The sequence below is a fragment of the Lineus longissimus genome, chromosome 1, assembly GCF_910592395.1.
Source record: "Lineus longissimus chromosome 1, tnLinLong1.2, whole genome shotgun sequence".
NCBI lineage: Eukaryota > Metazoa > Nemertea > Pilidiophora > Heteronemertea > Lineidae > Lineus > Lineus longissimus.
In genome coordinates, this window is record NC_088308.1 from 11,019,038 (window position 1) to 11,031,358 (window position 12,321).

Here is a 12,321-nt window from a genome sequence, read left to right on the forward strand (position 1 = left end):
GACTCTAACGCTTTTTTATTATTATTTGTAGTCACATCACCCCCGCACGCTGATGGTCAGAGACAAGACCACTAATGAATATTCATAGGTTGGAGGGTCGAGGCCTATCAATTAGACGAGTGCATGTTTTTAACTCTCAAGTACATATTTGGAGAGGTATTGAAAAAATATTTGTTGTGGCAAGTCTACAGATATAAAGAAATTATTTGATGAAAAAATTAATTTCGAATTTTGCTAATTGGGTAATAGGGGGCGTGTTTTGAGTTTTTTCTGCCAGTTGGCTGAAAAGAGTGGAAATATCAAAGTCTGTCTAATTTGTCGATTATCAAAAAATTTCCGTGGTCAATCGCCATTTTATTTTTCACCATTTACTTGCCCGACTGTCCGGAATAACATAATCTAAATTTCAGATTCACAACACCACGCGTTCTTTGATGCGTCGCGGTCAAACATTGACAATTTAACTGCTAAAAGGCTTAAAAAATCTATTGTGGTCTTGTCTCGTCAGGGTACATTTCCTAAGACAGATCCCTGCCTGTTTTACTTTCCTCTGCTTCTTCCCTCTATCCCGCACCAGTTTATTGTATTTTCTAAACCTCTGGCTCAATAAACTGCTTTGAATTTGAATTTGAATTTACATCTGTATGCTGACCGAAGCTACAGGGCCTTTCAATCCGCACCTACCGAGCTCACTGATGTGTGTGCTAGGACATACAAAGCAGACATTTCGATCCCAATGTTGTATCAACCTCTTATGTTTTATTTGTTTAGTGGACCCCGATACTACGACCAAGATGCGTATGGGCCGCAGGTAACCCACCTTCTTGATTAACGCTGAATTTCTATTCAACTCTTAGTCATCCACCGTGTAGCTTGCGCATGACCATAACCTCTATCAGAGGTCGTGGGTTTCGCATCCACCCGGTTAGGCCCTACGATGACGTTTATCTATTGTGTGAGTTCACACGAACAATAGATAAACGTCGTCGTAGGGCCTAACCGGGTGGTTGCGAAACGCCTACGAATGGCCTCGACTGGGCCCATTCACTTATGAGACTTTTACGGCTTCTAGTTATGCTAACGTTTGTGACGTAATATAACATTTTTAAAGCACTATTTTATGGTTAGACTCTTCACCAATCTCCTCCATTCACTCATTACAGGGACTGTTACTTGGCGGCATTTCACTCGTCATGAACTAGATTTGGGGGTGTCGGCTTCCGGTGTCCGGTTACATGTTTTTCACAAAGATGCAGGAATACCAGAGCGCTCGGTATGGATAGTGCATCCACTGAAAATGTATGGCTCGCCTCGGGTAAATCAAGGAAGCTTCCTCGACCCTCCGCTGCGCGGCGAATAGGGTCGAGGATTATTTTATGATACAAAAATTTGCATCTTTCTTTCAGACTGAAATAATTCATGTGTGGTTTCTTCATCGGCGGTATGTTATTTTGTCGTTGCAGACGGCTCCATCGTTGAATCAATGATTAATTCCTGATGTGCTGTCGTCAACACTGATTATCAAAATGACTCCAATCGATATTACAAGAAAGGTAAGTGCCGCTGCCATTTAATTGGCGATACCTATACATGGGTTTTGCTGTTAAGATTATCTCCCTATCTAATTTAGAACAAAAGATATTATTGGAAAACTTTCAGGGGTCCTGCTGTGGCGGCCATTTTGAAATTTAAGATGGCGGCCGTCAGGGACGTTTTTCAGATTCACCCCTTCGGAAGTTGTTTAGTACATAATAAAGTACAAGTGTACCAAATATGGTGCTTTTATACCATTTTGCACGATTTTGTTCATTGTTTTTGGCCCTTATCGCCTGGACTATCGAACAACATTAGACATACATGTAACTGCACGTAATCGTCATGAATATCAAATTAACTTACAAATATATATCACCCCCCCCCCCCCCTCCCTTCTCAACATTGATAGGTGAAACATACATATCCGAATAAAATAACTGCTAATAATCTCTTTTCCTGATCAGAATAATATATATAGCTTTGAAAATTTTTGTTAAACACCAAACACCAAGACAGCTGAAAGTATTAGATCATGAACGGTGGTTAGGTTTATAAGCTGTAGTTTACATAGTAAAGTTCATGGTAACATTGAATGGTGCTCCACAATTCATGTATTTATTTGCATTTAACTGTGCTTACATTCGGATCTAGAGATATTGGGCATACTATGGACTGATTTCAGTACTGTCTCTGCACAGGTGCGGCATGACGAAGCAAATGATCACAAAGCAAGCATTGGCAACAAATGTTTTTCACTTGTTGCAGCCGATCAGATTGAACCTTTAATGTGAAACTTGAACTATCGTGTTCCCCATGATCATCCCCAGATCCGAATGCACACTCTAGATAACATTATCGTTTCGAAGAAAGGGAGCGCTGTTTTGAAGGTGTCTGGGCAGCCGACAGCTTGGTAATAATGCCATCGGTATATCACCTGTAGTTAGTGTCGCGTCACTGTGTAGCTAGTGGCCCTCGGAGTGCGCTCGTGACGTGTAACTTCATGACGGTGTGACTGCAGCCCCGATGAAGCAAGGGGCTATTTAGGGTGGGAAACTGCCAAGCAAGGAAGTCCCCCCCCCCTTGACAAAAAATGCATGGTGAGGAGAACAGATCTGCGCCTATAGTCTGCAGACAAAGGACCGTTTGTACCGTGCCCATCGGGATTTACGCAAATATGGATGGAAACTCTCCAACATGGATGGTGCCCATAATTATATGGGTACAATGACGTTTAAAACAATTAGAGTAGCTTGCCACATGTTTTCTTGAGGCCAAGTTTCTCCGGTTTCTCAAGGAAAATATCGACTGCAGAGAGATTACTGACATAAGTCGGTGCAGTCGGAAAATCTGTTCTTGGACAAATGGGTAATGAGGACTTGGGATTCTACATTATGCGCTACTATATTGATGTATATATTTTATTCTGGTATTTTCTCCTAAGATATGGGCAAAACAAGCAACTTATTCAACTTGGTTTTGTTAGTCTGTGACGTACGATTGCCGAAAACACAAAGGTCCGGGAATAAAATGAACATTTATGACATCGCAAAAATACCTGAAAATGCCGTAACTTGCAAATCATCCCATAAGCTGACTTATGTCTTGTATGGTTATTCCATGGACATAAATCTACATAGGTCCGTTGTTAAACCTTTACCGCGCCAATACGAATATGGGCCATACCGACGGATGTCTCCCATCATGCCCATGTAGATGATGTGATTTGTCACTGACCTGATTAATATTTCCGAGCATGCGCAAGACTACGAAAATAAGGTAACCCCGTTTTGTTTGCTTGTTTGTGATCATCAATAGGCCATTAGCAAACTACATGTATTCATGAAAGGGACTTGGGAGACAAAACGAATACTTTTACTTGGTTATCACTCGGCCGTATTGAATAGCTGCTAATTGCCGTATCATTGCGATATGGTTCCGAGGATGAATGAATGAATTTATTGACAATAAGGCCAACTGGCCTGTTGCACAGGGTAATACATAAGTAGGAGGATGGTAACAAAGTAGCATTTATGGTAACAAATGGTAACACTTATAGTAACATATTACAATACGATTATATGCGGTGGTCAGTAATAATACATAATATACTGTAGTTTCATGAAAATAACACCACTTCGGGATATTCAAGGCCCGGCCTCTTCTCTCGAGTCTATTCACCAGAGGTAACCAATGAGTGACTTCGCTGGCCCTTGTGATGGCTCAGCCGAGCTGTCACGGTTACGCTAAACCACTTATTACCGCAGCCCTATTGATTCGAAGTGTTGTGGGCCTACTGATCGATGAGTGCGCATGTGGAATGACGTAAATGGTAAGGCCACTCGCCGACCGTTTATACAGGTTGTCTCATAAAACTGAAGCACCTTTTAGATTGACCTAAACCCCCCCCAAAACAAAAAAAGTCCTTATTGAAACTCTGAAGAAAAATCTACAAATGCTTTATTAGTAAAGCAAAGTGATATTCAGGCAATGATAGTAGTCACGAAATTCCGAAGAAAAACGAGGAGCTCATCCTCTGTTCTTCTCCAACCCTCTTTTTTTATTTAGACTCCCTAGGCCTACGTGGGAGAAAACAGAATCGAAGTTTCTAGGATTTGTGGTTTTCTTGAGGAATTCTAGGGCCTCTTAGGCCTATAAATGAAGCCCCACTGAGGGTACCCACATTGCAGACAACCTGTGCGACAATGGATGCTGTAGAGCTGCTGAGAAAACGACGCCGGCGCTACACCGTGACAGAAAAACTTGCCTACCTGAGAGACCAGAAGGAGGCACTGGTGAACGGTACGGTGCGCAGTATGAGAGAGTTCGCCGCCCACTATAACATCCCCTGGGAGACGTTTAGAAGGTGGAATCTCGAGGACCTCGAGCAGAAGCAAGAAGAAGGGCATGGCCGGAAGAAGACGGTGATGGAGCCCCGTGATCCGTTATGGCCACAGGTTGAGGACCAGCTTTACCAATGGCTGCAGCAGATGAGAGAGCATCGCCTCGCAGTCTCCGTTCTCGACATTCAAGATAAGGCGTTGGTAGTGTGGCAAAGCTAGTGGAATGAGTTAGCCCAAGATGTCAGAGAAGGGATTCAGCATTGTCGCCCTCAGCTATGGGATTTCAACGCATCCATAGGCTGGGTGGAGTGCTTGATGAAGAGACGCCACGTGTCCCTACGGAAGGTGACCAAGAATACAACGACCGTCCCCGCTGATGCTGCTGCAAGGATCCAGACCTTCCGAGATGCGGTTACTGGGAGCATCGATCGTCTTGATAATACAGATGCGGTTCTTCTTTAACATGGACCAAACCTTTGTCCTGTTTGATATGAGAACCATGTACACGGCCAACACCACGGGGGAGAAGGCCATAGACGTCTGATCATCCAGGTCCAATACTAAGTTGGGATGCACCGTCACCCTCTGCATCGCAGCCTCTGGAGCAAAGTTGCCGGCGCACATCACCTTCCCCAGAAGAGGTTTCGTCCGGGTGTTTGCAGCCCTCCAAGACAACCCACCAGCAGATGTAAAGAGTACCCTATCGGAAACTGGTTGGATGAGGGAGGAAACAGCGCACAAGTGGTTAGATGAAGTCCTATCACCCTACATCACCGACAACGAGACCGACCAGTTCCTGTTAATCGTCGATCATTATCAGGTCCACCGGACAGAGAACTTCCGGACGAGAGTCCGCGACATGAGAGGCAGCCTGGATTACGTACCTGCTGGTTGCACATCCCTCGTACAACCGTTAGACGTTGCAGTCATGAAGTCCTTCAAATGTCACGTACGGCGACAATGGAAATCGAGGAAGAAGGACCACACGGACGAAAGAGGAGACTGCCCTCACACCGGCCTGAGAGAGACGTGACCAACATCATCAGAGATGCCTGGGATGGTGTTGATGAGGACGTTATCGTCAACTGATTTGAAGCATCGTTTCAACCAAGGCCAATCGAAGCTGGACCACATGCTATCTTGGAGGAAGAAGAGGAGACTGCCGTGGATGGACCAGAGTTCGTGAATGTAGTCGAGGAGGACATTGTGATGGACTTGAATTGACTGTGGGTGTTGTGAATGATTGTGGGTATGATTCTGAAAGCTGGACAATCTAATAATGTGTATCTTTAGCTTCGAAAAAAAATTGAATCGGGATTTGCATCGTTCTTTTTTATTCCTTCACTGATCACTTCGGACAAGACTGTACATTTAGAGGGATGTTCGGTTTTGTCTCAAGATATGTGACGGACAACTTATCATTCTTACCAATTTCGCACTGCAAAGTATCTTTGAAAGCCCGAAGCTGGTAAGGGATGATAAGACCCGAAGACATGCTCCATTACCTCCCTGAGCAGTGCCTCACTTTGAAAGGGCAGGTCAGTCCCTAAAACCAGCAGAAGCCAATATGTCAGTTGGACTTTTTTCATGGACACCCTGTACACTATCAGCCATTAGCACTGGGACACCCTTTACACTACCAATGACGATTAGTTGAAAATGAAGACCCGATCCCATTATCCCATTCATAGGAGACCTACGAATCGGTTTCAACAACCCAAACAATAAGGATTGGACTCAAAACTGAAGCATATTGGATATGAGGCCTGGACAACCCTCTCTGGAATCCCAGCCAATGATCGGCCTTCTCTACAGCTCTGTTCGCCACCCTATGAGTTAGGGGCGGCGACACCATCTGTTAATGAAGTGGTGTTATTTTCATGAAACTACAGTAATTTAGAAAAATACAACCTATAAACTTTAGAAAGTACAACACTGGGTTAAACAGGGACTGCTTCCCTGACCTTATTTGCCGGAGCAATATATTTTTCTAAGTTGCGTATGTTCTTCCTATCAGTTGACCTTAGCAGCAAAACGATTTTTTCCCTGGTCGGCCTTACTCTGTAATATCTGTTAATACATTTATTCCTGAGGTCAGTTTACTCCTCTACCCCTGTATGACATACTTTACAGATACAGATAAATGACACTATCAATGGAATATGATATGAACAGCTAAAAACAAAATGGGGGGGGGGACTTTGGAAAAAAATAGGAATTAAAAACAAAAGGTGAATCGCTCAGCCTATTTTGAAAAATCTCTGTTTTGTATTATATTGTATTTAAATTATCTTTTCAGGTATATTTCGTCCATTGTCCAATTAAAAAAAGGAATAAAATAAATTTTAATCTATTCGCCAATATCTATTAAAATAGAAATTGGCGAAGTTTCAACTGGTTTTAACGTCCCTAAAATGGCAAAAAAAACAAAATATCCGTATGGGCACCATTAGAGAGTTTCTGTCTTTATTGGCACTTATCCGGATGGGCGCGCATGGGAAATATCGTATAAATCGTCACGATTGTATGATACATTCATGCACATCGTGGAACTTGAAGATGGCCATTTGTTTGCAAATTCCCGATCAACTGCAGGGAGGCGAGGTAAGGTCGACGCAGCAACATGTAAAGACAATCCGATGATACAAGCTAACAAAAATAGCGCGGGCGCGAAATCCTATTCGCGCCAAATATCATTCATTGACCGCTTCTGGCCAGGACTTTGAGAAATATCTCTATCTTTTGTTCAGCTATTTAGTCAGGAAATGAAAGCATAATTCCGAAAGCTACAAGCAGTTTAGAAAAGTTTATACGCCACCCGATAAAACAATTGATAAGTAGCACTACAATAACAAGAAGACATTGTGAATGTCATATGGTTTCCACGTAGTTATATTCAGTAACAAAAATTTTGAGTTTGACCTTGACCTTGACCTTTAACCTTCAAGGTCATTGCATAATTGAAATGAGCAACCTTAATAACATATGTAGGTGAAGTTTCCGTGACTCTCACTATACCATGGACCAAGATATTTCAAAATATCAAAGTTCATATATCAAAATCTCATGATATCTCGACAACCTGACACCTGTAATTGAACATTTTGACTTCATTGAAACCCTACAATGAACACAGATGACCTAGGTTTTGTTGCATGTTGCCAAACTATCCTAGCATCAAAATATTGCAAAATATCAAATTTGAGATATCAATATCACCATGACCCCACCATCCTATATCAAATGTGAGTTGCCCATTCGATTCCCAAGGTTGGAAAACCTAGGGGTAGAACTCATTTCCATTGCTGTACACCTCAAAATGGCCGAGTTATGCCATCTGGAAAAAAGCGTGACGGACAAAATATCAAGTCTGATATGTCAATTACATCATGATCCAGGCATCCCAGGATGAAAATGATTAGCTCATTGGATTGGCAGGGTTGACAAACCTGGGGGTACGACATGTTTCCAGAGCTGTAGCTGTTGAGGGAGATAAGATATGAAGGTGTGACGGACGGACACACACACACACACACACGCAGACACCATGACCAGAAACAATATGGTTCCCGATCTTACTGGATCGGGAACCATAATGATCAAAGTGTCATTTCTGTTATGTGATATATAAAAAATTGAGTTGGCAGGGTTTTTTTTCGTCAGATAGAATATTTAGAAGTTATCAGTTTATTACGCGAGGCGACAGAATCCTGTCGCAGATTTAAATAAATAATCGTCTAGAATTAACCACCGGGACTAGTGGTAAATCATCGGGTGCCGCCCGTGGGCCCTACCCAAAAAAGTAATGGTACCGTGGGCGACATAACATACATGTAATACGGGTTTTCGATTTGACCTACTTTTCAAGGTCGAAGAGGTCAAGGTTTGTTTTCGTCGTCCAAACATACATACATACATACATACATACATACCGAATTTCTGTTCATAGTAAATTAGCAGAGCGCATTTTGTACCTGCTGGAGTTGACAATAGGTAGGCCCTACCACCACGTTGGCCTACTAATCTTCTTTCAGAGCAAATTCTTCAGTCCGATATGATTCTTGGTTTTAGGAATTGATGGCCTCACTGTCAGTATTGGTTGTCTTACCAAAACCGCGGGGGTGGAGCTAAAATGTAGACCAAAACCGAGGCAGAGCCGAGGTTTTTACCAACATTTCAGCTCCACCTGAGATTTTAATTTCTATATATTCTAAAATACCTCAAATTAAACAACGAAAAATGTGGTTTTAAATGCTTTTTGACAGCTTCTACATTTTGCACCAACTCAAACGGTTCCATAACCGCTGAATTCAAAACGAGGCTTCGTTTGCGCATAATGCATTTACATTGTAAAGTGCGGTTCGTTCTAAATCCTGGTATTTTAGGATTGGCCACCAGGAGGCAACCTGTGGAAACTCAAAAAATGCTCATGCTCCTGAAACGAATGGCAAGAATCTCACTAAAACTTTATGATATTTTATCTCGTAGGGCACATGCATGTACATGCACATGCAATGTAGGCGTATATATGTATTACACGTTTTTAAGATCGCAGAGGTTAAATGTCAAAATGTCAGTAGGTGGCGTTTTACACAGACCAAGACATGAACTTTTCAATGGCAAACCGGTAAACATGCGGTCCATGGACCATTTCATTTTTCGTAACGGCCTTCGCGTGGAGAAATATGATTGGCATGATTGGGACAGGATCTACCTGATTGAGGCTAATCGCGGAAGACAAAAACAGCGTCCATTTATAATCTTCTGTGACATTAACTTGACTAATCCTCTTGTGGACAAGGCACCTCTTTAGGTGCCTTTACATGACATTATAAACCTCTTTACATTTTGGTTGTTCACAAAAATACATATGCCCCACAATAGCCTGGCATGTACAATACTGTGACTTGGCCAAACAAAATGCATAATTTCTTGGTTCGGTTACCTCCAATATCGACTTAAGCCTATAGTAGGCGTATGCTTACACGAAAACCAAAGGCATGTTAAGTATACGCTGACATTTTCTAGGTTAGCTTCATTTGAAAGGCTAGTGTATAGGCCCTGTGGATTTTAAGACTAACATTTTGGACTATCTGTTGTGGGTATGTATAATCTAACTATCCCTATTTTCCAGTTATATACATCTTCTCCAAACCCCTTATATTTACAGCAATACTGATAGAAAGTAAAATTATCTGGGGAGCTTAAATTATCTGGTCGCCAGGCCGTAGAAAAATTAAATGGTTGAATTTACTGAGTCTGGGGCCAAAATCAGCGTTGAATGGGCGTGGTGTCTCAGTGCCATTCTTTCTATAGTTGGTAAACACCATTTGTGCAAATCCAAATCGCGCACACCTTGAGTGGACAAACTATTTTGAAATGCTGGATATGCTACATGTTGGCCTTTCTTTAGCCGATTTCTAAAAAAACACAGAACTATGCCTCTAACAAGTCCGAGTAATTTTTATTGTTTTTGAATGTGAGACAGCGTATAACGGAACAGTTGTGGTTAAGATGGCATTTTTTTAAGGAATGACACACCCTGTTGATTACATGTATATATTGCGTACGTAAGCAGGAAAGAGTTTTTACGATTTTAATTTTGAAATTAGACTTAGGCCAACACATTTGGCACGAACGACCGAACGTGTGCGAGGGGAGGAGGATACGACTGACTATATTTTTCGAGGAGATGCTCATTGAAAGACAGTTTGGTTGACCCTAACAGTGAAAGTTGATACTTACAATAGCACTAAGACTGGTGGGTCAGTTTTTAAACTATCCATCAGTCTTAGTATATACTAATGTACGAACTTATACTTGATACGAATATGTATCAAAATACATGTTCGGCAAGTAAGCATCACTGCAAACTGATTTGCTGCGACGACGGAAAATTCTTATCGACCATGCAGACTGAGTTCTGTTTGATCAAAACATTCATCAGCTTGGTCGTTAGGTCTATGATATCTGTGTAAAATGACAAGGTCATTATTTATTGAATGAATGAAATTATCTTTTATATAGCGCCTTTCCCACTGAATACAGTGTTCAAAAGCGCTCACACTCCAAATTGCTCCCGGAAGAGAAGAGTTTTCAAGTTTTTTCGGAAATTGTTGATAGAGTCAATTTCTCTTCTAAGGTCGTGACTCAGTGACTGAGTTCCACATTCGAGGGGCATGCACTGAGAATGCCCTTGACCCAAATGTTACCAGCCTGGAGGGATGCTCAATGAGAAGATTTTATCCGTTATTGGTTCTATGATTTTATGATTTTGGGGTTACATGTATGTGATTAGGTCATACTTTATGAAATGTACATGTACATGTATATATTTATATCATGAGCCTGGCCAAATACCATACCAGTCTCTGCTCATGGGCTGTCAAAACATGGTCAAGGCCATTTTTATCAACAGGGCCGTTTTGTCCCAGACTCCAAACACCTGAAGAATATCTTATAAAGAAAAGGAAGTGTGCGATACGATGTAATAGAGAACCCACGAGCAACAGAAAAGATAATGACCGGGGATAATGAGTACAAGTGGATTTTTAATTTGAATAACAACAAGTACAATGTATGTTTACATTTTAATCCCACGTGTACCTTTGCCTTTGGTTTCAAAAAGTGACATCGTCCGACTCTTTTGCATTACACGTCAGTGATACATGTAACTGTTGAATGTCTGTTCCACGAATATCTTTGGAAATTGTTCATAAGTCCGATAGCTACTGATGGCTTGGGCATTCTATTTTTGCTGATAAAAATCGCGAAAATGTTTTTGTTTGTTTTTATTGGCAAACTGTAGAAAAAAGAATCCATAGTAAACACACAAAATGATAAGGTGCGAACATCTTGGGGTTTCCAGTAACTCAATATTAAGCATGCATACCATCTGACAGGAATTTCTTTTTCATATATCTTTTCCCCTTTTTTTCCTTCTCAGTGGATTTCACGCTGGTGGGATTGTTTAAATAGGTCAATAAACTTATGTGAAAAAACGTCAAAGAGGAAAGAATGCGGCTATTTCAAATGGATTAAGTTTAAATATAAAATCAAAAGTACGCCTTATACGTATACCGTTTCTGTGCGATGTAAAAATGTACTCAAATCATTGTATAAATGAATGTACATGTACATGTATCTGTGTCCCATTGCCTTTTGGGCAGTGTCTAAAACCACATACCACATACCACATACCCACATACCCACATGACATTTTTTTTCCAGGTGGGGCAATAACGACACTCTCAGCCAAGAATAATAATTCCGCTGGATGATGTGTCACCAATAGAAACTTCAATGGCATGATTTAAGATTTAAATATCGACAGATTTCCCTTTAACGCTAGAAAGTGACGGTGGCGCCCTCTAGGATTCAAATATCACCATATCCCCCTTTATATCGACAGATATTCCCATTTGGCAGAGTACCACATCCGGTGGAAATATCGACAAATTTCCCCTTTAACAACTGACTTCCCCTTTATCATAAGTTACTGGCGGTGGTGCCCTCTAAGGTCGAAAGATCGACAGATTTTCCTTTAACAATAGTTGTGAAGAAAAAGCTTCAACCGTCATTGGATTGCCCCACCTGGAAAATATTGACATGTGGGTGTGTGGGTATGTGGTATGTGGTATCTTTCTGTATTATTTGATTACTTTTATTACTTATTGCTCTCTTTTCTTCTGACTCTCTATCTACACTGCACTGTTTATTGTATTTTCGTCCCATGTAAAATGTAAATTTTATACGGATTCAATAAACTTTTGTAATTTGTAATTTGTAATTTGTAATTTGTGATTTTAGATACTGCCTGCCTTTTTGGCCTTTCAGTATATATAAATTATACTCCCCGCAGTTTCTCGCGTTGGATACCCGGGTGGGTACAATGTACCTGGTATAGTCTACAACAATTGTTTTATAATTGATTGCTAATTGGGTC

General features: G+C 41.2%; 1 protein-coding gene across 3 annotated transcripts in view; it reads left to right on the forward strand.

Moving 5' to 3' along the window:
• The window catches only part of LOC135488165 (unconventional myosin-XV-like), a 100,697-nt gene that overhangs the window by 4,694 nt on the left and 83,682 nt on the right, over window positions 1-12,321 (forward strand). For 2 of the 3 annotated variants that reach the window (XM_064772645.1, XM_064772653.1), the window contains exon 2: window positions 1,464-1,553. In XM_064772645.1, coding sequence (XP_064628715.1) covers window positions 1,527-1,553 — 27 coding nt within the window. In that variant the 5' untranslated portion in view covers window positions 1,464-1,526. Of the gene's footprint in view, window positions 1-1,463; window positions 1,554-9,416; window positions 9,479-12,321 lie in introns of those variants that run through there. The other variant, XM_064772662.1, reaches the window with a different exon arrangement.